Here is a 24,055-nt window from a genome sequence, read left to right on the forward strand (position 1 = left end):
CACCCAAAACAATCTTTGCTTTGCTTTGCGCATCTCTTCTTCTTCTTTGTCCTTCTACCATGCAGTCGTAAAGAAACCTGCTACCTTAAACGCTATGCTGAAATGTCTTATACGCCAATGTGGGAACCAAGAAGAACGCCATATTAAAACAAGAATATCGAAAAAAACGGGTAAAGATTTTAATGAATGAAAACCGGCTGTCGTCGTCATGTGGTCATAGGTCACTTTGACCCGACGGTAGTCTCGGTATGTGTCCGGTTTGTCGGGAAGCTGTTATCGAACATTCTTCTCAACCTTGATGAAGAGCTGCGATGCGGAATGTCCGCCGTGTCGGCGGAGTGGCCGACGGGTAAGGGGATGATAAAGGTCGAGGCATCTATATCCCTGCTGCAAGCGGTCGAGACGGATGCAAGCCCAAGCGAGAAGCTCGTTGCCGAAGCCGCTTGAGGAGGGCTCTTCAACTTTGAATCTAGAGGAGACACGCTTAGGTTAGCACCAGGTTCGTGAGCCAAAGTAAGGCGAGTTGAATGAAGATAATGAGTGGATGAGAAGGGGGCAAAGGTGAGGGCGCGTGTCGAATTAAGTTTGAAGAGGGAGCAAAGAGAGGGAAGTGAAAGTGAGTGGACGAAGCCGGCCGACCGGAAGGAAGCCGATGTCGGTATGCGAGACTCCCGTGTCGCACAAACAAACTCATTCGGGGGAAAGATGGCACAGTTGCGGAGGTCACTCTGTATCTCTCGCTCTCGGACAGAGACTTCTTCCATTCCCTAAAACCCGACACATTGCTCGAGAGTTTGCTACCCGGACAACTTTGTCTGGAGCATCCCGCCTATCATCGTCTCCCTGATATGGAAAACCACAGAACATAAAACATGTTGGAGAACGGGAAATGCTCTTGTAAGAAGTTTGCCCACGGTAGCGGCTCCGTGCATCAAAGTCATCACGTCAAAAGAAGACAACAACCAGTCACTCCTGGCTGACAGGTAGGCAGTAAGAATCAACCGACCAGTAGTCCTGGTCTGATGACACGTCGAGTGAAGATGGGCAGAGGTTTAAATAACGAAGGGGAGAGACACCGGAGGAAGTGAGGACATCAAACTTACCTGACAAAGCTGAGCTCTTCCACAACCCCACCCACGCCCAGGAACTCGAGCGGATATGGATTACGCTCCCAGTCTGGATTCTCGGTCGCTTGTGGTTGGGTTGTTCGCGTCAAGTCAAGCGATTTGTTTGGCTTTTCGACGTGCAACTCCACCTTCACTCGGGTGCGCAGCTTCTTAGCCTGCCCACCCTCAGGTACGGGGATCGACTGTCCTGCTAGGACAGTGATTCGGAGGTCGACAGTCCTTTTCGGTATCTCGTCGTGATTTGTTAGGAAACCGGTGGGCTTGAGAATCCAGCCATTCGTGTCCGCAAACATCGCATCGTTGAGCATCGTGCCTTCGTCGGTCTTTTGCCAGTTCATAGCCACCATCTGCACACCTCGTCGCCACGGAATAGTAGGGTCGGGGTTGCTGCTGTCGAAGCGAAGGCCTTTGGGGTAAAGGCGCATAAAGTATTGCCTATTGTGGTCCATAATCTTCTTCAACTTGGCCTTATCCTGTGATATCATATCCAGAAACTTGTCCTCGTTCACGCTGAAGATATGGCTGGGGGTTGTTGAGGATAAGGATTTGAGATCGTCAAAATGCTCACTGCACGTGTAAATAGCTAGGGCAGCAAGCATTTCGCAAATTGGTGGTTTGGAGCGCAGGGAGCTGACATTTAGAGATCGCCCACGCTGAGCTTCCTGAATCTCGCCGTTGCAATCATCCAGCCGCTTCACCTTGATCAGAATCTTGTCGAGCAGTTGTTCCAGTCGAGGTTGTTGTTTTAGGTGATCGCAGTCTTCGAAAGGCTCTTCGAGAAGCAAGCCGGCCCATTCCTCCTTCATGATCTCCACCATCATCTCTTGTTGCTCACGGTCCGCACCAACCTCCAGACTGACAATGATCGGTAGATGATTCGTTACGAACGCCTCTTCCCTAACAGCCTTGCAAACCTCCCTAAAAGGCACCGTGGTTGTCATAGTTCCATGGTGGTGCACGATGGGTTCAACCCTCTTGATGGACCCGGATGATGATGTGGATTGATACAAACGGTCGCTCAGTTCCTTTGGGTCCAGACTCGTACCACTGTCTCGGGGAGTGCGCATTGTGTAAAGACCTGGCTGATCAACGCTCAGGCTTGAGCCATGTCGGACACTCGTTCGTGACATGGCGGAGACGTTTGATATATGTCGGCGATGTTCCCCATGCGGAGACTTGGATGGGGTTGGTGACGGGACACCATTCCACACGTCGATTTCGATGCATCTGCATCCGTTTCGTAACACCTATGAGGCCTGTTAGACATTGTTGATAGCGACGAGGAGCTGTGCATACATACGGCTTTGTATGCCTCTGCGGAACTCTTGGATGACAGTTGGTTTCCTTCCAAGTAAGTGTTGTGACTGCTGCTGATGAAATAATTGCTAATCGGATAGGTGAGGTCGATTTCGGTAGGATCCAAGGGTCGTACAGCATTCCACGCTGCCTTGTTGTTGCTCCAAGCCCAGAAGAATTCCTCGAAGGTATACACGTCCTTATCTGGAAGATCCGTGGTTATGACACCTTGGGTTCTCTTGAAAAAGCGAAGGAATTTCTCATGCGTGAGTACCTTGTCGCCTCCGCAAGCTTCTTTCCAAACCCTCACGGCGTGTTTCTTAAACGCATCGTGGATGTACATGGGTTTCTGGGTAGCGTTGAAGACTTGTGCCGACGATACCAGAGAAGCCATGAACAAGGCGGAGGTCGGCTGACTGGGAGAAGCAATTTTCATGGTCGTCATCCTCCGCATAAACGACGGCTTCTCCTTCTTCTTCTTGTCCTTGCGACGGAACTAGAGGCAGTTAGTCAACCATCGTTCATGTCACGGCGCCTGTTCAATGGAGACCTACTGATATGCACGACATGGTGAGGAAATAGGTCGTAGCCTTTAGATTGTCCAATTGCTCTCTTGTTTTCCTCCTCCGTCCGCTTTATGCCTCTCCCTCGGCGATGGGAAAGCCTCAGGGGTCCCGGTTCGATGGGTTTAGGTCTGGGTCCTCTTTTGAGGATGCGGCTTGGCCGCCCGGCCCAGTGGGTGGTTGGGGATTTTAGTGGACGCGTCGAAGATCTCCAGGCACCAGAATTAAAAGGTTCGATACTGTTAGGGTGCTGGGTCCACCACGGTTGGTACCGATCGCGGACAGGGGACGTGAAGTTATTTCGGGATGTCGTGCGGGTAACGATGGCTGGATATCGGCAAAACGAAGAAGGAGTAGAAACTCCAGAAAAGAAGAGAAGTAGAAATGGAGGGCAGATGTCAGCAGTTAAGAAACAAAAAGGATGCTCAGCTTACTGCGTAACAGAGCCTTGCCCCGCGCGCAACGGTCGAGAGCCAATGGATCTCCGAGCAGTGCCAGCGTCCCTGCCAGCGTCCTTGCCAACCGTGGCTCTCGTCGGTTGGTGGCCCAGCGTGGTGGTTAATGGTTCGGCTCTGGGCCAAGGAACGTCCAGTGAGCTTCCGGTGAGCATGCAATGCATGGCGCATGCAATGGCTGCAATCGCCTGGGTGAGACAGGGAGGGAACCCCAGTCACACTGCCCATGATTCCCAAGCTAAGCTTCCCTCGGTGTTGACGCTACCGCTTTTTTTCAGTCGATGTGGTTTTGCTCAAACAGGTATAGGGCCGGGACCATCTGGCAGAAGCAAAGCCTAACAAGGGGTTCAACCAATCTGTTACTGAGTTGATGCGGGTCACAGTCGATCGTACGCTTGCCAACGTGGTCAGTTGGTTCCTCGGAACAGTTCAGTAACAGACATTGGTGTGATTGTCGGTATGACCTGCATCCCCGTGTTAGGCTTTGCTAGTCCGGACCTTAGCGCAGGTTGAGTAAAACCACATCGACTGAAAAAAAGCGGTAGGCCATCTGGAGATGCAGACCAGATAGGGTGTCATCCAAGCCGGGGGTTGTGAGGCTGGAGTGCCGTTGACGTTGTTCGCCATGTTCGAGTCCCGAGTTTCTGTTTGCTTGGGCGAATTCGACATTCCATTGCTTCGTTGTGCTCTGCCAGATGGAAAGTCAATTGACGTTGCCCAGGACAGCAAAGCGTTGGCTGATTTTGTGGTTGGGCATCATGGTGTTCAGCTCGGAGCAGTGAGGTGGTGAAGATGGCGATGATGCCCAGGTGGAAAATTTGGAGTTTAGTGCTCCTTCTGCTGGCTTCTGCTGGCAGTGCTCATCTGGTGTCTGCTGCTCGTCGACACTCGGGCAACCACGTTTGTGGCGGGAGGAAGGCGCGATGTTGCACAACTGCCCTCTGCATCTCCCCCACAGTCTGACCTTGCCCCCTTCCCGTCTCGCCCATTGCTCTTGACAGTCTCATCTCGCAATGTTTTGGTTTTGATGGCAAGAGCAGTGCCCGAGTGCGTCACTTGGCGTCTTATTGGTACCTGATCTCCTGATGCTATGCAGTACACCGAGCTGAGAGAAACCAAAGCCAACCCAAAACACCATTCATCTCAAACTCCAACACCAACCGACAACTCTAATTCACTGGCCAAGGACCAATGTTGATGCAAAGAAGAATGAAGCATCAAAGGCGCGCCCCTGTGTGCCGCTCCGGCCGCTGTGGGGAGTCTCGGGCAGTCTCACTCCCCTAAACCCACAGACAACCCTGTGATCCCCACTGAGAACCCCAAACAATCCCTAATTAATACCCCCAAGAACCCTGACCAACCACGACGCTGACCTGCCCAAGAGGTTGTACTCGATTGCCTTACAATAGAAACAGATCACTGTCAATGGTCAAAACCCGCTCAATGCCGGCGATCACTACCGTTACAGATTGGCGACGACAACACGAGAGGTTCTAGCCCTTTTGCGGTAGCGACTCGCCCTGAGTGATCACTCTCATCACAGGCCCAGGGATTGTGAGAATACAGCGGCTCGCCTACTCTGAGTTGGTGGACGAATTATCCACAATGAACCCTTGGCGATACAACTCGCGACTATGTAAACACCAAACAACATGCCGGGTTTCTCACCTTGTGTTTCATTCGAAGATATTAATAATGGTGTCACGGATTTGTCCCCGGAGACTGTCCCCGGGATAGAGTTTAATGCTGACCCCGGACCGGTGACATATTTCCCTTCTGGGCCCTTTCTCCAAAGAGCTCCAAGACCAGCACCATGTTGGAGTCGAACCAAAACGGCATGGTATCGATTTATTGATCGAAACATTTCAGAGATTTGTTTCAATGCTTCTTTTCAATTTGCTCGTCTCAAGTTCAATGGCGGTTGGGCGACGTGGGACAGTTGTTCGTTCACAGGCTGCATTGCACAGCCCCCATGCGTCCTTCGACATTGATGAGGCACAGCAACATCGGCTACACGATAAAGCGTTGGACTCAATTGAGTTCGACCATGGTTCTCGGTTGGAGAACAGCAGTCGAAGTTCAAGAGAATGAGGTGCGGGAGATATTACAACGTCATAGGTAACTTGTCTGTCAGGCACAGCCCTCTCCATCTTGGGGTGACGGCGGAAGATCTGTCCATACTCCGCAAAAGTCAATTGCTGCTTGTGGTTGGATTCAATGGCATATCTTGCCAGAACAGTTTGACCACACAAGTCCTGATCATGAGGAGTGTTGAGGTGAAGCTCGAGTCCTACCTGTATCATCATGTCCTATGCTTCACATACCCAAACCCGAACCCCCCCTTCGCTCCCTGAAGCTCAGCCACGCAAAAGGGACCGCCCCTGGATGCTCAAAGCCTTTGGACAAGCACGCCCCATTTTGTTCGACGTGTCAAATATGCTGCAAGAATTCGAAACTAGACCTCAAGTCCTCAACCAATATCAAGATGACGAGCCAATACTATGAAGTTGAGGCTTCAAGGTTAGGGAATGGTTTCTCGTCGTCGTCGGTACTCCCGCTTCGAAGCCCCCTATCGCAGTGCCGGCCCGCATGAAGAACGGCCGGCAGCTGCCACAGGCACAGACCACGAGACAGCCGCCAATCAACTGGCTCCACACAGAATAACCGCAGCTTACATAAGCCACTGCGAAGATTTAACGACACACAAAACTTTTCCTGCAGAAAGTTTCGACTTGTCAATTTCTCTTCTACCAGTCAGCCCAACAACGACGACAACGACAACGTACGATCAACAACGACCTCCAATCCTGATCGAAAGTTCAGAATCGGTGGCCAATGCTGCATCGCACGGAGCAAGCCTGAGCTGTATTGCGATGGACTTTTTGGGGGAAGGATCACAATTGACGCCGTCATGAAGTTAACTGTTTCTCTCGGTCGTCTTTTGTCCTCTCCCGGAACGCTTCTTTCACAACAGCAACGGCAAGCTCAGTCGCTCGACGGGACGGGTACGCAATGCAATGAGGTGGCAATGGGTGGTGATAGCTCACTTGCCCTCATTGCATCTGACCAGAAATCACAAGGTACGTTTTCATTACTCCTGTTCTCCAGCACATAACATACACACTCCCCCATATATCCTGTGATGAGAGTAATTTGCGATTGATGCTGCTATGGTGGGACCCTTTCGCCGGGTGTCCTATACCTGGTAGTATGTGATAGTATATTCTTACATATTCTGAGTTTATATCCCATAACGTTGTCATGTTATCGAGCAAGCAAGTTGGTGATTTTGTTGCTAACTTTCAAGAAGTGTTCCAGATGTTACTTTAGTCTTGGCTAGGCTTGTGGTGGATGGTGTGGTTGGTTGGGATGTCCGCTGGTTGGGTGGGGGTTGCTTAGGATAGAGAATACAAAAAATTATTGCAAATACTTGTCGTTCCAGTTCTGAACAATTGTTGTGGTTGTGACCGTGATGCATGATTTAAAGGTCTCCGCTGAAGCTTTGCGCCGATGTCAACTGTCATGATCGCATGGAGTCTCGTCCTGGTGAGCACACGACACATGAAGCTTCAGGCCGATGCGTATCACGTCCAAAGCGGACATCTTCCCCGAACACCTCACTGCTCATATCCTTTGTTGAATTTATCGAAATTCAGTCGAAGCTTCTTTTCCCAAGGTGTCTGGCATATGGCAGCATTCCGTGTCTTTTGAAGCCCTTGTCTTCCCAAGAGTGTTGATGAATACATCGAAGTTGGTCTGAAGATGTCAACTGTCAGCCCCGTTAGGCTTTGCGAATATGCGTATACAAGCTGACCTACGGCGGCCCCTTTCAACAACATCGGACCATATCAGTTCAATCGGGTATGGTGTAGCGGTAACATCGTTGACTCTCACTTCTCAGGAGTGACTGCTCTCTCAACAGCCCCGGGTTCGACTCCCGGTATCCGAGTCTCAATATCTTTTTTTGCAAATTTTCCCTTTAGCTTTGCCGTAGTCCTCATCTTTTCCTTCCCCTTTCTTCTTTTGTTTTTGTTGACCTTCGCGCCTTTTCTCTTACTTTTTGCGTTCTGCCTGTTTCCATCCTCGCTTCACATTTGCTCGGTCTCCATCCTTCCTGGCTTCCACCTGTCAGTGTCTTACTTACACCGGGAACCAAATTCCATGAGATAACGTGATTTGAATCGATCTCCAGGGGCAACCACCTTTCCAGCCCCTAGCCAGCCTGCTTTGTTTCTGGAGATACCCTCATTAAACACCAAAACCCACCCAGACCCTTTCCACCCACTTCCCTCCTCACCTACCTCTACCAACACACAAATCCGTCCTAATAATCCACTTCTCCCCCGCCGTCACCTCCCTGCCCTCATGCAACATACAGTCATTCCCATGCTTATGCAGCAACAGCATACCCGTCTCCGGGGCCACGGCAATCGCTTCCCTCGCCACCTGTCGGTCGTGGGGGTAGAAGACGGTCTCGCCGCCCAAGCACCCTTCGCTGGCGGAGGTGAGGTATAGCAGCAGAGTCCAGGTCGTTTTGGCGGGGGCTTGTCTGTTCGGGTTCGACGGGTTATCGTCGGAGGAGGGGAGGGTGAGTGTGATTTTGTTTGAGTCGTCGTCTGAGAAGGGTGTTGGTGTGGGTTTATAAAAGTGGACAGGGGAGAGGAGGGAAGAAGAATGGGGAGGAGGACTGAGGGAAACATACAATGCGCATCAAAAAACTGCCCCTTCGTGTACCGGTATATCCTGATATTTGGGTTCAGGCCGATGACTTCGCCACCCCTATTTGTTTCAGTCAGCAAGTTTCCTCACCCATCTTTCCTCAATTCGAGAAAAAGAAAACTCACCACAAATGCTCCAACCCACCCCCAACAACCGCCTCTTTCAACCCCGTCTCATACCACAACCTATCCGCAAACTTCTGATCCTCAATCTGGAACCGATCGTTGACTCGCACCGCCATCCCCCGCTTGGGTTTCCCGGGCGTGGTTATGAGCGGGAGCGTGCTGAGAAAGGAGACGTAATCGCGGCATAAGGATTTGGGGAAGAAGTTCCGGAGGACAACGACTTTGTCGTCGACGAGCGTGTCGAAGGTTAGGTCGATGATGGGGAGGGAGGGCTTGAAGGGGGGCCAGGAGGGCGGGGCGGCGCTGGTGGGTGGTGCTGCTGATGGTGTGGAAGTTTGGGATGGTTTGCCGTTGGTTGCTGGGGCTTTCTTTGGTTTTGGCATTTTGAGGTTTGGATTCTCGATGGGCGTTCCTCTGGGATAGGGGAGTCGATTTGATGGGATCAGTTCGGTCGCTATTCGGACGTGGCGTGTGGCGCTTCAGGTATGGTTGAGAACATGAAGTGAAGGTCGGGCAGTTTGGTTATTCGTGAGCTCGATGCCAGCTTGCAGTGGCTAGATTTGAAAACAATTTCAGGTTCACAGTGAATAAATTAAGCCCTTCAAGGTGCTTCGTGGTGGTGATGGCGGATTGGTGTTGTTGATGAGCAAGGCCCAGACTTCCCCACATTTTGGCATTGCCGTTCAGGTGCCCCACCATGCTTCACTGAGCGGGCGGGATCAGCCCAAGCTGAACCTCCACGAGCTGAAGTTGAGATGGAGATCATGATTTCGCAACCAATTCATGTCTGAAAACACTTGAAAGATAGTCCAAGCTTTCAAATCGTGTTTCTATCTCTTCCTCGAGGTCTGCACCGGAAGTACTGTACGAAGAAGGAAGAACACTCCGAAGGGTTAGGGTCGTAGCACGTTCAAGCGGAGATAAACCACCACCTGGTCCAAGCTCCAGTGCATGCAAATCTGGGGCAGGCAGGCAGCGCAGCACGGCAACGGAAACAACTTCCATCAAAAGCATTGCAGACTGCAGGAACGACCGGGAACAGTGGACAGGCTTTTCATTCTATCCCGTCTCGGCTCAGTCACTTGCACGCAATCACTTCATCAGCCGTCATCCACCCTCAATTCCACTTTCGCTCCAAGAAATATCAGTGTCAATCCGTTCGCTGCTTCCACATCCCACGGCTTCTGTTCCATCTCACTCTTCATTCAAGTTCACCACCGAGACCTCTTGGCAGACACACTCATCTCAACATGCCGATTATCTCCAACCTCATCAGCAAACTGGTATGGGCCGACGGTCAGCCTCCGAAAACCCCACAACAACAACCGACCACCCCGGCCCCCGCCGCACCGGTAGCAACAACAACAACACAAACACCTACCCCAGCTTCTGCCAATGCCTCACCTTCACCCTCATCAGACGCGGTACGCTACCCACCCGCACAGCAGTGGGAGGAACGTCCTTACCCGCCCGTCTTCTCGGAGCGCTCCATGAAGCAGCTCGGCCTCTTCTTCGGCGGCGCCACCTTCTTCGCCCTCTCCGTCGCCGTCTCCCGGCGCGCCGTGGCCCGGCACCTCAAGGCCTCCAAGATGGAGATCTTCGCGCCCAACATGGCCTCGGGCATGGCGCGACCTGGCAACATCAATGCAAAGGCCCCCCGAGACCCCATGGTCGCGGTCGAGGCGCTCAACCTGGCCACGCTCAACGTCGTCAGCTTCGCCACCATGGCCGCCGGAGGCACCTGCTGGGCGTTTGACCTGTTGTCGGTGGAGGACCTCAGGAGAAAGGCGCGCAGGACGCTGTATGGCGGCACCGAGGCGAACCTGGATGAGGAGGCGGAGAAGGAGGTTGCTGAGTGGGTGGCCAAGACGTTGGGGATTGATTTGGAGAAGGCGGAGGAGGAGGCCAAGGGGAAGATGTTTGAGGAGGCTGTTAAGAAGCCGTGAATTGGTGGTCTCTGCAGCAGCAGCAGCAAAGGAAGTTAACACAACTTAATGATACCCGACTCTTCTTTCTTTTTTTCCTCTTTCTTTTCCTCTGTCTGCACACAACGGGTTATCTTTCGGCTTGAGACAGGATACAGCAACTGCTACGGTGAACGGGGAACGGTGGCCATCCTTGAGAGACAGTTCACTACTCGTACTCGTTTGTTTGCCTATGGATCTTCGGAGCTGTTTCCGCGGGTGAGAAACATAGCCAATGGGGCATTGCCAGCTTTTCTCCCTTTGTAATCCTTCCTGCCTGTCAACCTGTCTGTTGTCTGTCTGTCAAGTCAAAGAAAAAGAGTGCCAGAGGAGGTCAACAAGAAACAAGAAACACGAAGCCCTTTCTTTGGCTTTTCAGGGCTTTGTACGCCAGAACTCCAAATCTCATGATATCGACAAGACAAGGAAAAAAGAAGTGCCGTGTAATTAGCCCAGACAACCCTGGGTGCTTCATGCATGAATTCTCAATCAGGAAAACGAAACACCCGCAGCATGTTCGCCGCCAGTCCAGTGCACCAAAATTTTGTTGAACAACGACGAACGCAGCGAACGAAACGAACGAACAACGACTTGGAGCCCTCGAACTCGTGTCTCACATTTTGCGGTGAGTGTGTCAAAGTGTCGTCCTCCTCTTTCTTCCCGCCTTTTTTTAATTCCCACCTTTGTTCCCCTCCGTTTGATATCCTGCTGCCCGCCACATGGCTCGCATAGCTTCCCAGCTTCCCAGCTTCCCTTCAGGCACCGCCGCCCTCCCGTCGTCTGACCGTTTGTCTTGCAACACACACACACACCCTTCCCATCCCTACATAGGAATTGATTGATTGGGCTGTGAACCTGCAGCAAGGGTCAACCGTTTGAGGTGGCTTTCTTTTCTGTCCTGCCGGGAGTGTAACCGCGCTGCCCGCCCGCCACTCGCGCCGCAACCGCGTTTACTACACAACAATCATGTTATGGCATTGGGACATGGAATGGATATGGCATGTGCATATGCCCCGACCCCAACTTTTGCCCGAGAATCTCTTTAAGAATTTTTTTCCCATTTTAGGATCAAATGCTTAATGGTAATTTGTGATTACGGATCATGACAGATAGCCAGACGCCTACGGACGCCCCTCCCGACGCAGCTACGCAACCTGGCACTGAGTTGGCTGTACTGTTCCCTGGATCACCAGATCGACAAACGGTGTGTGTGTGACGACGCTTTGACTGATGTTGCTCTGAGCGCCGATGGTCTCTCAAGTCTGATGGTCTCTGTCTGTTTACTTATATCTCGTTGTTCGTTTCTTGATGATGCTACCGCTATTTCATGACCACTTTGATCTTTAAAGATCTTCGTTATATCCTTCCTTCTGATCAATATCAATATCCTTGACCATCACTTCCCCCCTATCCGCTGTCAACAGCCCCTCCTCCAAACCCTCCACTTACATTCCCCTATCCACCCCAACTATCCTCAACATTACTCAACCACCCCCTAGTTCCATCGCAAAATGTCAACAACAATCCCAACCTACCGCTACCAATACCGCCAACCCTCTTCTTCTTCCCACCCCTCCAGCTTCAGTTTATCCCCTCCCAGAAACACCCTCCCCCACCACTACCTCGAATCCCCCACCAACATCTTCCTCTCTCCCTCCAACCCGCTATCAGAACTACCAGAGATAATCATAATCCGCCAAGTCGGCGGACCAGGCGATAACCACGTCCAATGGGTATCCAAATCGGACATCATTCCTTTTCCGGATCCGGACGATGAAAGCAGCAATGGCGGCGGTAGAAGGAAGCAGCACATGAAAACCTATGTTTCTCAAGTCCACGGCATCGTGCACACAGCAAACTGGGCCAACGACGTGGGGGACCGACTCTGGTTGAGGAGTGACCAACCCATAATTAAGGGGAGGAGGAGTGTGCCGGTGGTGAATTTGGATAAGGGTGTTAGTGGGGAGGTTTGGTACGTTTTTGCCCCTGCCGCCCCCCCCCCCCCCCCCCCCCCCCCCCCCTTCTTCCCTTTTCTCATTCCTCGTTTCCGTTTTTGGGGTATGTTGGTTCTGGTTATTATTTGGTTGGGAAAGTTGGAGAGAAAGAGAAAGAGAAATGGGACTGACAAACAAACAAGTAGCATCAACTCGGTAAACTGGTTAGTCGATAAAAGAGAGATCAGCACCGGCGCAACCATCACCATCATCGGGGCTGAATACCGCCATGTACAGGGGCAACGACGCGGTGGCGGCGGTGGGCCGTTTAGGATGTGCGTAACGCAGGAAGGGAATGGTGAGGGGATCATTGAGATAATCTCTCTGGAAGAGCTAGAGACTTGTTTCGAGGATGTCAAGCCACCACCATCAGTACATGACCACTCTCACTATCATGTCCCACCACCCACGGAGCTCCAAATACTAGGCGACAGCAACCACATCTCGAGGCAGTTACGAGGCGCTGCCACCATATTCGGGGAAACCAACAGCCGAATTATGGACGACGACGGCGATGACGATAACCTCAGCCAAGTCTCCTTCGCGAGCTCAACCAAGGGAAAAGTGGCGATAGATCTGGTAGCGCGGAGTCTATCGATCTTCAACTTCAACGCTGCCATGTTGGACTTGGCTGCGCTGTCTAATCAGAGCATGGGTGGCTTTATCAGGGACATTGATGAACAACCAGAGGCGTCGGATGATAGCGATGAAGAGGACGGGGACGAGGAAGAGGAGAGGGTATGGAGTGATTGTGAATCTCATTGCTCTAGAAGGCAGTCGGCGATGGATGACGAGGGTGAGGATGAGAGGAGTCGAGCAGAAGATAGTGCGAGTAGGAGTGGTGCTGATGTACGAAGCCTATGAAGCACTACTGAAACCCTAAACTCAACGATAGACCTAGAATTGCTTCATCAAGCACGATAAAAGCGCTATCAAGCAATAAGCACTGAACACCAATGTGGTACCGATGACATCAACGAGATTAAAGTGCCGCCATCTGTGCAAGCCGCAGTGAAAGCGGATCCTAATCCACCTCCAGATCAACCTCCTCAACCTCTTCATCGCTTTCCTCGTTATCTTCCTCCTTCTTCATCCCCCCATCTAAGCCCTTAATCAGCCCCTTGTTGACGGGACCAGCACCGCAGGTACCACCAACGTAACCGCCACCACCACCACCACCACCACCACCACCTGTAGCCGGAGCAGCAACAGCAGGAGAAGGTGAAATAAACGGATCATCAATAGCAGAAGCCGTAACGGTACCAGTGAGCGGACTCTCGAACTGCGAAACCCCAACCACATTCGGGATCGCAATCGTGTCAAGAGGATGGATCGTGTCAAGAGGATGGATCGTGTCAAGAGGAAGAGTTGGAATCCTGTGGCCCATTCTCATCACCTGCTCGACCAAAATAGGAGGTTTTCCCTTGACAGGAACACCGCTTCCAGAGGCCGTGGCAGATCCAGCGCCAGCCGCCCTAGGGGGAGAAGCAGAGTGAATATCCAGTAGGAGATCCCTGTTCTCCAAAGTTGTTTCCTTAGCCATAGGCTGAGGCTCAAGCGAGGAAGACGAAGCACTGAGGTGACTGGTGTGGTTGGAGTGACCACCGCGGATTACCGTCTCCCCATCCATGGGCGGAGGAGTATAGGTGGTGGCAACAGGACCGGAGAGACCGATGGCAAGCTCGGCCTTAGTGAGCGTAGGCGTCGGGCCTAGGAGATCAACTTCTGGAGACAGAGGAGTGACGACAGGACTAGCTGGAGGGGATTCGAAAGTGAGAAGGTCCTCCTCAGCGACCGGGCTAAGGTTGGGGGCGGACTTTGTCGAGTTAGACCCAGGAGTAGATTCCTCGCTGGAGCTGTTTCTGTCTCGGGCGTTATCCCTCTCATCACCATCCTCGTCGTCATGACTGAAAAGGTTCAAGATCTGGCCATAGTGAATGACGTTGCCATCGCTTGTGCGTGTATAAGAAAGGGGATCGCCATGCTCATCCATAAAGTCACTGCTACCACTTGCATTGTGCCTGCCTCTGCGCTTCTGGGAAACGAGCTGGACGTCGCTCAAAAGGTCCATATCCTCACTTCCATCGTCAAGTCTCCTTTGCAATATGGCGCCTGTCCTGGCAAGCTCACCGAGCTTGTCCCAAAATAGCCAGGGAAAGCTAACAAGTGGCATGGTCTTTGGTGTTATTTTTCTGGTTCCGAGACTGCCGTCAGGTCTAACGTGTGGCTGCTTGGCTTCAAAAAGTGCAATGCGGACTTCTTCATAAGTGACTCTGTACATGGCCGACACGAAGGAAAGGAGATCACCGCCAGCCTCTTTCTTGCACGCATCCTTGAAATGTTGTTTGAGGGCAGAAGACTCGCGACCGACGTTGTCTTGGAGTTTGTAGTCTGAGCCCACGCGGGGCTTGGACATGACGAAGGCCGTCCAGACTTCGAACTCGGTCGCAATCTCGAGCTGGCACATCACGCGGCGCATAGCGGTGTCGTACTGAGATTTGATGCGACGGGCTTTGGTCAGCGTCTCATCCCTAAGAGCGCGGCACTTTGTATGCTTGAGAATGCGGTTATCGAACGGCAGCTCGTAGTTCTCTTTCATGTCGAATGTTTCCCGTTTGACCATATCGTAGAGCTTTCCGAGAGCTGTTGCGGAGTGATAAGTGTTTCTGTTTTTCTCCATGAAATGAGGCCAGGTCTTGGGGTCCAGCCGTCTTGGAAACTCGGCAGCAACACCAGTCTTCACGTAGTCAACAGCCATGGAGTGAAGGGTAGCGAGCTCAAGACCTGTCAGATTCCATGGTCAGCGGTCACTCTTGCAAATACTCTATACAGGACACTTACATTTGGGACTCTTTACTCCCTCCATCTCCGCATCTGCTGTCGCCAGATGGGCATGAGCGATCAACGGCAAATTGTTGTACTTCATGTACAACACAAAGAAGGTAATCAAATTGTTGACGGTCGGTTCGGTCGCCAACTCCTTGCCCATAACAGGCTCATTGATCATCGGTGGATGGGAGCGTTCCTTCGGGATAAGCAGAGGGTCCCAAATAACAAAGAAGTCATCACCATCAAGGTCTCCGCCAGAGCACATGCTGGGCACGTCTCTGTCCCCAGTCAAGGGGAACACCACCACGTCCCTAAGATGCCGCAAAGCAGGAACATCAACTGCCTCCACGACTCGGATATCACCAGGGTGGAGGGATGGATTTCTTCCAACGACGCAGGTTCCAGTAATGACTTTGTAGCCACCATTGATATCATCGGGAATCTGTAGGAAGATTTGTGGAAGCTTCTCGTTGGGCACGTCTTTCCAGTCTTCGATGACCTTCATATGCCCTTTCAGGGTGCCAGTCTCATCAACACAGCCGAGCACGAACGCACTCTTTTCGACATTGAGTCGCGCTTTCTCCTTCAACGTCTTGATCGACCATGATCGCCACAGCTGAAGTAGAGTGCGAACAAAAGGCTCCTGGGACTCCATGAAACCGTACGCAAGCATTTCTGCAATGATGGGCGTCATATGGTTTTCGTCAATGAACGTCCTTAGAATTGATGTCGCCTTTTGTTTGTCCTCCATCGCCGCGTTGAAGTCAGAAAGTTGCCGTTCCATCATGTCTGCGAAGACTTGATCGGGAACACCAAGAGCCGAGAGAACTGCAATGATCTGTCGGTTCAGGGTGGCAGTTGAGAACTGCGAACATCTGATGACCTCAAGGCCATTGAATTCGGCCACAAACTTCTCTTGCGACTTCCGAATATGAACCTCCATACCCTTCACATCGGGCCAGGTTACCAAGACTCCCTTGCAACCTCCCATGCGGAACTGGTAGGCGGACGGCGGCGGATCAATGCTCCAGTCATGCGCTACGATTTTCGCAAGCAGGGGGGAGATCTTGCCTACTCCATCTGTGAAGCAAAACCCGTCCTTTTCTACGTCAGGAATGGTGACGATCCTCGGTGCCGGAATGCCAGGCACCAAACGTGTAGTCGAGAAGCACTGCCCAAGTCTGGCCGCATACTTGGCAATGACTTTGATGTGACTAAAGCGGCCCATCCAGGCTCGCATCATGTCGCATGTCAAGTCGCTCTGCTCACAGAACATGAAGGCTCCGGCTTCTCGAATCTGAGAGTTGCCAAAGGCAAGGAACTTCCAATGCCATGGGCCCATGGCAACCCCTTCCTCCAACACCCTGTACGCACGCAAGAACAGGGGAAGCTCCGCTTCGCCGCTCCTGATACGGCCCTCAAGAACCTCATCGGTGAATTGGATGCGGATAAAGTAGTCCTGTGCATATTTCCACTGACGGATGACGCGGTTCGTGGGCTCGACGCAGGGCGTACTGAAGTAGATACGAGTAGGAGTGATAGTAACCCTACGAACCCAAGCGCAATGGTTGGGTATCATGAAACTGGTTGGAAAATAAGTCAAAGCTGCATTGTCCTTGAAGAGTTCCATCGGGTCGAAGATACGCTTTCCAGCATACTGGTCGGCAGCATATTCGAGGATAAGGCGAGCACGGTCTTTGCCGAAGCTGTTGCCATTATCACAGAACTCCATCAACTTCTCAAGGAATGGTCGGTCAATGTTGTGTTCGTTGATAATCCCTTGAGATATGCAGACTTCAAGCTGGTACCGAACGTCAAACGGTAGGGAGATACGGGGCGGTGCGGCCAAAAGAGAAAAGTCGTTGTTCCATAACTGTGATGGGACATGTTGGATAGAATGACCGTATCGATCATCAAGAAGGTCCCATACCTTTGGCTTTTTGTTGGGAAGCGGCTCGGGAAAGACAGTCAACTTAGTCCTGAGATTCCAATCGAGCAAATGCTGTTGAACTTGGTCCCAGACTCGTGTTGATTGTTGATCCAGCTCAATCCAGTAAGTAAGCCACCGCCCCAGGTCGATGTACTGGTGGTTCTCGGCGAGTGATACTGGATTTCTGCTAACATCCAGTCCAGGGCTGATATCAACCACTCTCTCCCACAGGTCGTTCTCACTCCAAGTCAGCCGATCCTCGCCAAAAGTCTTCGACACATCCTTCTTCCTGTACGCAACGGGCGGATCTCGGAGAGTCATGACCAAAGCTTGACGATGCTCCTCACCAACCATGGTTCTGCATAGCTCCTTGATGACTCCAAACTTGATGTGGAGCTTGTAGTGTTCATTCTGTCTGCGAAACCCACTAGATTCGCGTTGATAATGGAGGGAGAATTTGATCACCAGTCGCATGCGCTTGAAGTCAAACTCAAGTCTCAACAATGAGTCCGACGAAAGGGTTTGAACTGATTGTTTCCTCATGAATACTGCAGGCTGGACTAAGACGCCGAAGGACAATGTTGAAGAAAAGACGTATAGGGTTTGCGGGCAAGTGTTGCCGAGTTGAGTCTTGATGGTGCGTTCCTTGCGATCTTCGCGCTTTGGATCTACTGTCTCGAGAGGCAGCCAGTGATCAACAAGTTCAATTCTGAGTTTGCAGACGCCTCGACAGAGGAAGTCCGTAGAGAGCGGAGGTGGTTCAAAACGAACCAGAGCCCTCCGGCCACGATCAGAAATGTCTGGACGGTCCTCATCAAGTTCAATGTAACTGATGTGACCATACTCAGAGAAGAGATCGTGGAGGACCTGAAGTTTAGCTCCAGGAGGCACATCTTTGACGCGAATGGCAGCGGTCCTGGCACACTTCCACTCCCTGGAAATGAAGACTGGTTGTGAGGGAGGGGCGAAGGATGCATATGGGGCTGGTTTTCCCCGTGAGTACTGCCGAACAGCGCGAGGGGGAGGCCGGGGAGAGCTGGAGGAGGGTCGCGAGGGTGGTCGCGAGGGTGGTCGCGAGGGTGGTCGAGATGTTGATGTGTTACCTCTGTGTCGCTGCTGGCTGGATCTGCGGCGGCTAGCATGTCTCGGACGAGCGTCTTGATCTCTGGGGCTCCTGTCCGGCGACACGAGAATTGCATGCTGCGCCTGCTCTACCCAGTTGGGTATTCCGGACATCTTGGATATCTGTTGTCGCTACAGTTAGCTTTCAGGTATTCGTCAGGATGGGCTCAGACTCGTCTGGTCAGAGGGAAAATGGGGCAGTAGTTACGAGATAAGTGCTTGATGAGGTGCAGGTCACGGTTGAGGGATTGTGCAAGCAGGTACTGACCAGTTCTCTTCTGGGACTCCTTGATTGTGTTTGATGCTGCTTGGCCTTCTAGATATGGAGGGCGTTGAAGATTGTGAATGGGAGAAGAATTGAAGCCAATGGACCAGAAGAGAACTCGTTCAATACTCATATGTCAAAAAATCTACCCCTCTGCGAGGTTGGCGAGAACACGATATGGTATGGTGGGTAACTGCCTGTTGTGCCCGAACTCGGGAAATTCTTGGGATGGAAGGAAGATTTGGCGAAGTCCCGCTGGCTACTAGTGCCTCGAACGGAGGACACCTGTGGCATGGAAGGAACAACCGATAATCAGATGATAATCCGCAAAACCAAATGCTCGGCTTCCGTCAGGTCAGTCTCAACAAGTTTCTGATACTTGTTGGGAAGAACATCGAAAGCGCAGCCAAGGGCGGAGGTGGTACCCCCAGGAAGGGACGAAGGGACAATAGATGACGCAGGCCGCGAACCGGGATTGAACAGATTGAACGTTCTCACTTACAGCTGACGCCACTTGATCTGCTCCTGTATCCAACTGCTCTTCCAACATGTATAACAAATATGAGACTGGTGATATTTGGTATCGGGAAACAGGTGATTGATAGATGCTCCGGGGAGATGATGGCGCCGGGAGTACCAGTGGTAGACAATCGGTTTGTCAACTCCAAGCTCCTGTGTTAAGGTAAGAGCAAAGGGAATGTTCCTACCTCTAGTCAGCCATGCGTCTTGAGCAGTTGCGAAACTCCACTTCGTGCCTTCTCCCCGCCGTCGTTCCTTCCTCGAATTTAATATGCGATAAGAAGGGCGTCGTCACCGCTGCCTGGAGGTGCCATCACTCCCGTCACATCCCACTGCACTTACAGTTTCATCGCAACTTCCTCATTTGGTTGAAAGGAATTCTCTCTTTTGATCGCTGGCGCCTGACATCAGATCAAAAGTACACGATCCGCGAATCCCCTCCATATCACCTCATCAAAAACGAGAAGGGAATGCTGGTTATGCTTTTCTTGATATCATGTGCCCCAGCCGTAAGTGCATTCAATGCCCTTGGGCTTCTGAAACCCAAAATCAACGTAAAAACAAGGCAAAGACGCCACAGCACCCAGTCCAAGGGATTTTCGCTCTCAGAAGATGCACTCACTTCCTTCAATCCTTTAGCCATAACCCTCTCGTCCCCTGGCCATGCTCCTTTCATGGTCACTCCATCGTCGACACTCACTCATATTAATTCGATCAATAACGAGGAACGCCTAAATCCCGTAGGGGATACCAATACTCTCCCTTACAGAAAATTATATAGACCCCATCTCGCATCTCCTTTCCCATCCAGTTACCCTCGACGATCGAAGATTTTGCCTGGGTTCATAATCCACTTCGGATCTAGAGCCAACTTGATCGATTTCTGTACACTCAGTCAGCATGCCACCCAGCACCTTACCCAAACCCCACCGGACTGACAGGACTTACCATAACACCCAGCGTATCCGGCCCAACCTCCCACAACAACGACTCCTTCTTGCCCCAGCCAATCGAGTGCTCACCCGTGCATGTCCCCTCCATCTCCAACGCCCTCTTGACCATATTCTTCACGCACACTTCCACTTTATCCCGCTCCTCCTTCTTCTGCCGGTTGTAAATAATACTCTCATGGAAGTTGCCGTCGCCAATATGGCCCAGGATACTAGCGAAGAGGCCCAAGTCGTCCATCTCCTTTTTGCTAACTTCGATAATGTCCGCTAGCCGACTGAAGGGGACCGCGACATCGGTGCTCCCTGTAACGACCAGTGGTGTTAGTATTGCTGTCTTTGTGTGAACAAACACTGATGATGTTTGTTCCTCTCATTGCCAAGGCATCATCGAACAAGCAAAAGAAAAGAAAACTTACAAACTTCCTCCCCCTCCTTCCTCAAAGCAAGCATACTCCACAGACTCTCCTTCCTCGCCGACCACAACAACTTCTGCTCTCTCGCATCCTTGGCAAACTCAAAGTTGCTCCCCTTATTTGTCTTGGTGATTCTCTGCACCAAATCAATGTTCTCCTGCACGCCCGCTTTCGTCCCCGCAAACTTGAAGAACAGTGTCGGCATCTCCTTCCACACCCGCGGCGCAGTGGCTCCGCCTATGTTGACTACCTTCATCTGCACCTCGTCCATGATCTCCATGGCGGCGACGGGAATGCCCCGTTGCATGACTTCCGCGGCTGCTGACGCTGCGTCGCGGATCGTGGGGAAGGTGACGACTGCAACGGAGAGCTCCTCGGGGACGACGGCTAGCTTGAGAGTCGCTTCTGTTACGAGACCAAGAGTCCCTTCCGAGCCCACAAAGAGACTGTTGAGGTTGTAGCCGGCTGAGGACTTGCGCGGACGCCGGCGGGTCTTGATGACGGAGCCATCGGCGAGGACCACAGTCAGGTTAATGACCCAGTCTTTCATGGTGCCGTACTTGACGGCATTCGTACCGGAGCAGTTGGTGCCGATCATACCACCAATCTTGGCACTCGGGCCTGTGATATTTGTTAGTGTCCTGAACACTCGCGAGTCTTCATGCTTTTGCGGGCACAATACATACCTGGATCAATGGGAAAGAAGAGACCACTCTCCATCTTAGCCAGCTGCTCATTCAGATCCTGCCACCCAATGCTAGGCTGAACGACAATGTCCATATCGGCTTTGTTGAACTGCACGATCTTGTCCATAAAGGCAAAATCGACACTGATTCCCCCGTAAGGCGCAGAAAAGTTTCCTTCCAGACTGGACCCTCCAGAATACGGAATGATTGGTACGCGGTACTTGTGACATATCCGTGCGACTGTCGACACTTGCTCCGTTGACCGGGGGTAGGCTACCGCAACTGGCAATCCCTCCGGGTTGGTCGATGACCACTCCGAATATCCATGAGCGTGGAGGTCATCCGGGTCAGTTGAGATGATGTCCTCGCCCTCAATCTCTCTTCTGATCTCAGCGATAGCCTGGTATTACCAATTTTCGCGTTAGTCCAAGCTTTACCCTCGTGACTTGTGAGTGGAGTGGGATGACAGTGACTTGATTGTGACCAGTCCTGACAATGATCACACTAACGTACCTGCTCCATTTCGTGTAGACTTGCATAGTCCGGCGCAGGATAGATACTATCCATCAACATAGCTCCGGGAAACCCGTTATGCCGAAACTCTGACAGACTCCAGCCAAGGAGACCGGCGGTAGTGGCGATGGCAAAGGCTCCTGATACAGGAGGCCATGTCGAAGCCCATCGTGTCTGGCGTGCTTTACCATTGCTGCTACCACTGCTCTCTCCAGAGATGTTGCTTCGGACGGCCGAAGTGGTGAATCGCTGACGGCAGGCAATGCTCCAAGTGCCCCCACTGGCACCGGGGCCGGCAACAGCCCGGCGGATGGGCCTCGCCGCTCTCATGAGGTTGGTTGTCGACATGCCGGTCAGCGTTGATGATCGGATCGGACACGCTTGGTGGAATAAAAACTGATAGTGTGTACCGTCGTAAGTGAGGCTGATGTGTGGAGCAAGTCTTCAACTTCACAGTTGATGCCCGGTTATATATGTACCGAATACTCTCGTTTTCTCGGGAGGGACGAAATATTCAACGCCGGTCGGCCCGATGAACTCGTCTTGTGATGTTTTGTGAGCCTGATGACTGAATACGACACAAACAACTTTGCTTTCTCGACGGACCTGATATTTCGCTTACCTTATAGAGAGTTAGGTCGGAAGAGTGACGGTTTGACTACGCCGTACTCATCAACTCGTGGCTTGGCTCTCACGCACACTTGCACCCAAGGAGCGTACCCATTCCGAAGACTAGGCCCGGATTGACACAGGCTTTGGAAAAGCGTACCCGAAGTCACACACTCAGCTCACCGAACCACGCACCGTGCCTTTTTTGTAACAAACAAATGACGATCAGTCCGTCTGGGGTAAGGTTAGGTGTCTTAGTCTTTTGACGGTTTGAATCAGCTCTGATGAGGCCTAAACCTAAAGGGTTTTGGTGGGCTATGACCAAGTTGCGTGTGGATGACTTGATGACCAAGTAGTGATGAGTTTGTATAAAATGATTAAACTCTTCAGAAAACGGTATGCATGGAAGGCATACCCAAAAGATGCTGTTAAGCTTCAAGAGCGAATAAGAGCCGCTTCCATATTTGGGATGGATGCAGTAGAGAGATGTCGGGATGGAGTAGCTGACAGGCCCAATGAAAAGAAGAATAATTTCGAGTTGGCTGGGTCGAGCATGGTAAACTGCCATCCGCACTACGGAAAAGGGCCCCAATGTACAGCCAGGTCTGTCAGGATTCTCCAAGGCCGGGGAGGGGGGGGCGACAGGGACAGTACCCGTTGTCACCGGGTGGATCTGACAATTTGCAAAGCAGGGGCAGCACAACAGGATCTGAACGGTGGCGGCACAAGGCAGGGCAGAGAGCTACCTGAGCGGGTGTAAGCGTACTTGGTGTTTTTCGTGACCAGCTCGGTTTGGAGGAATCAAGGGTATTGAGGGGGTTGTGTGATGTAGCGCATCGTGGAACTTGCGCCGAGGACAAAGAAAAGGGTGGCCGTAAACGAACAAGAGAAAAGGGCATAAGAATTGTCTGATAACTTCCATACTAGGAGTGTCCGGAAGGGGCTAGCCTAAGAGATGACCCAGTGCATTTCTAATCGGCCACCGAGTTGTCATCTTACAAAAGCCGAGAGGATTTGGAAGAGGAGTGGAAAGACAGACAGGTCATCCTTGACGCCACAGAAAATCGAGGATCTAGATCTTTGGTACCTCTAGATATGCCTGGTACAAATCTCATCCGGTTGGTAGGGCAGCCTCGGGTTACCTCATTGCCTGGCACTTGCGCAAAGCGTCCTGTCGTAGGAGACTGGGCAACTGGGTATCAAAAGATGGATGGGGGTATTCGTGGGGAAAGGGAAGAAAGACAAATGAGAGAGACAAAGAAGAGTTAGTCCCACATCCTCCCACGCGTAGCTCACATGGCATTGGCGGGGGTAGAGACCGAAGGTCGGCATTGCAGTAGCGTCTGGTGGTGTGCTCAGGCTAGTTGGCGAGCTAGAGGTCACGCCGCGCTTCAGGTACCTGAATTGGTGTCATCAAGTGGAAACTAAAGATGGACTTGGCTCTTGGTGGTGGGGGAGAAGAAGAACGACATCTCGCGGCCGAGTTGCTCGGGATCATGATATGTAGCATCTCTGGAACCCCCCAAAAAGGGTCGCTTGTCGTCGGCTACCTTTTCCCGCTTCGTACAAGCGGTGCCAATCGAGTTCACATAACCCGACCCCATTACCAAAGCTTCCTAACCCAAGTGGATACGCCAAGACCGACCCCACACTGTGAAAAATCTCTCATCCAACCCTCGCCCCCTTAATATTTTCTTTCCCCATAGAGAAATAATCAATCGCTCGTTCGAAGTTCCCTATAGAGAAATAATATTACTCGCATTTTTGAATACTCCTCTTAAATATTAACGATTTTATATTTAAATACAATTATAAACTGACCGCGACCGATATCTCTTCGTTGTATACGAATAGCCCGTAAATTATTTCTAATATATCCTTAAATTATCTTCGCAAAATGGCTAATACTAATATTACTAACGCTGATACTTTAATTATTATTACTAGGTTCGGCTTAATTGAGTAGAATAATATAG

The 24,055-nt window shown here is 51.6% G+C and overlaps 7 protein-coding genes and 1 non-coding gene across 8 annotated transcripts; 3 read left to right on the plus strand and 5 right to left on the minus strand.

The window, feature by feature from the left end:
• Positions 1 to 997: 997 nt before the first annotated feature.
• B0H65DRAFT_438096 (putative PI-specific phospholipase C group protein) lies at positions 998 to 2,992 on the minus strand (the record flags this gene model as incomplete). The annotated part of the gene is made up of 4 exons (XM_062825349.1): positions 998 to 1,019; positions 1,104 to 2,374; positions 2,428 to 2,919; positions 2,978 to 2,992. The coding sequence occupies 4 exons, from the start codon at positions 2,990 to 2,992 to the stop codon at positions 998 to 1,000; spliced, it is 1,800 nt and encodes a 599-aa protein (XP_062686172.1).
• A 4,306-nt stretch (positions 2,993 to 7,298) lies between these two features.
• On the plus strand, positions 7,299 to 7,390 carry B0H65DRAFT_t11. Its single transcript has one exon. It is a non-coding gene; the product is annotated as a tRNA-Glu (tRNA).
• Positions 7,391 to 7,734: 344 nt separating this feature from the next.
• On the minus strand, positions 7,735 to 8,858 carry B0H65DRAFT_563014 (uncharacterized protein; the record flags this gene model as incomplete). The annotated part of the gene is made up of 3 exons (XM_062830220.1): positions 8,286 to 8,858; positions 8,144 to 8,220; positions 7,735 to 8,057 (listed from the first exon to the last, which is right to left on the minus strand). Exons 1-3 carry the CDS (start codon positions 8,666 to 8,668, stop codon positions 7,735 to 7,737), a joined length of 783 nt encoding a protein of 260 aa, XP_062686173.1. The 5' UTR covers positions 8,669 to 8,858.
• Positions 8,859 to 9,417: 559 nt separating this feature from the next.
• On the plus strand, positions 9,418 to 10,479 carry B0H65DRAFT_25020 (uncharacterized protein). The gene has a single exon (XM_062822446.1). It carries the CDS (start codon positions 9,536 to 9,538, stop codon positions 10,229 to 10,231), a length of 696 nt encoding a protein of 231 aa, XP_062686174.1. The 5' UTR covers positions 9,418 to 9,535; the 3' UTR covers positions 10,232 to 10,479.
• A 1,281-nt stretch (positions 10,480 to 11,760) lies between these two features.
• B0H65DRAFT_504811 (uncharacterized protein) lies at positions 11,761 to 13,107 on the plus strand (the record flags this gene model as incomplete). The annotated part of the gene is made up of 2 exons (XM_062827946.1): positions 11,761 to 12,221; positions 12,390 to 13,107. The coding sequence occupies 2 exons, from the start codon at positions 11,761 to 11,763 to the stop codon at positions 13,105 to 13,107; spliced, it is 1,179 nt and encodes a 392-aa protein (XP_062686175.1).
• An 80-nt stretch (positions 13,108 to 13,187) lies between these two features.
• On the minus strand, positions 13,188 to 18,374 carry B0H65DRAFT_25026 (RNA dependent RNA polymerase-domain-containing protein). The gene is made up of 2 exons (XM_062822448.1): positions 15,085 to 18,374; positions 13,188 to 15,027 (listed from the first exon to the last, which is right to left on the minus strand). The coding sequence occupies exons 1-2, from the start codon at positions 18,236 to 18,238 to the stop codon at positions 13,268 to 13,270; spliced, it is 4,914 nt and encodes a 1,637-aa protein (XP_062686176.1). The 5' UTR covers positions 18,239 to 18,374; the 3' UTR covers positions 13,188 to 13,267.
• A 1,294-nt stretch (positions 18,375 to 19,668) lies between these two features.
• On the minus strand, positions 19,669 to 21,926 carry B0H65DRAFT_25098 (D-lactate dehydrogenase mitochondrial precursor). Its single transcript, XM_062822458.1, has 5 exons — positions 21,471 to 21,926; positions 20,958 to 21,357; positions 20,275 to 20,892; positions 19,857 to 20,188; positions 19,669 to 19,791 (listed from the first exon to the last, which is right to left on the minus strand). Exons 1-5 carry the CDS (start codon positions 21,816 to 21,818, stop codon positions 19,720 to 19,722), a joined length of 1,770 nt encoding a protein of 589 aa, XP_062686177.1. The 5' UTR covers positions 21,819 to 21,926; the 3' UTR covers positions 19,669 to 19,719.
• Positions 21,927 to 21,991: 65 nt separating this feature from the next.
• Positions 21,992 to 22,734, minus strand: B0H65DRAFT_25076 (uncharacterized protein). Its single transcript, XM_062822454.1, has 2 exons — positions 22,093 to 22,734; positions 21,992 to 22,012 (listed from the first exon to the last, which is right to left on the minus strand). Exon 1 carries the CDS (start codon positions 22,645 to 22,647, stop codon positions 22,246 to 22,248), a length of 402 nt encoding a protein of 133 aa, XP_062686178.1. The 5' UTR covers positions 22,648 to 22,734; the 3' UTR covers positions 21,992 to 22,012; positions 22,093 to 22,245.
• Positions 22,735 to 24,055: the final 1,321 nt, after the last annotated feature.

The sequence above is a fragment of the Neurospora tetraspora genome (assembly GCF_033439725.1).
Source record: "Neurospora tetraspora strain CBS 560.94 chromosome Unknown B0H65scaffold_1, whole genome shotgun sequence".
Classification (NCBI taxonomy): domain Eukaryota; kingdom Fungi; phylum Ascomycota; class Sordariomycetes; order Sordariales; family Sordariaceae; genus Neurospora; species Neurospora tetraspora.

Excerpts from the sequence above, each read along its gene's own strand:
- B0H65DRAFT_25020 (XM_062822446.1), top strand. The coding sequence starts at position 9,536 with ATGCCGATTATCTCCAACCTCATCAGCAAACTGGTATGGGCCGACGGT.
- B0H65DRAFT_25026 (XM_062822448.1), bottom strand. The coding sequence starts at position 18,238 with ATGTCCGGAATACCCAACTGGGTAGAGCAGGCGCAGCATGCAATTCTC. Across the intron at positions 15,028-15,084 it reads GGGAGTAAAGAGTCCCAAAT|GTCTTGAGCTCGCTACCCTT; the intron begins GTAAGTGTCCTG and ends GGAATCTGACAG.
- B0H65DRAFT_25098 (XM_062822458.1), bottom strand. The coding sequence starts at position 21,818 with ATGTCGACAACCAACCTCATGAGAGCGGCGAGGCCCATCCGCCGGGCT. Across the intron at positions 21,358-21,470 it reads GTCTACACGAAATGGAGCAG|GCTATCGCTGAGATCAGAAG; the intron begins GTACGTTAGTGT and ends TGGTAATACCAG. Across the intron at positions 20,893-20,957 it reads CTTCTTTCCCATTGATCCAG|GCCCGAGTGCCAAGATTGGT; the intron begins GTATGTATTGTG and ends CAAATATCACAG.
- B0H65DRAFT_25076 (XM_062822454.1), bottom strand. The coding sequence starts at position 22,647 with ATGGCAGTTTACCATGCTCGACCCAGCCAACTCGAAATTATTCTTCTT.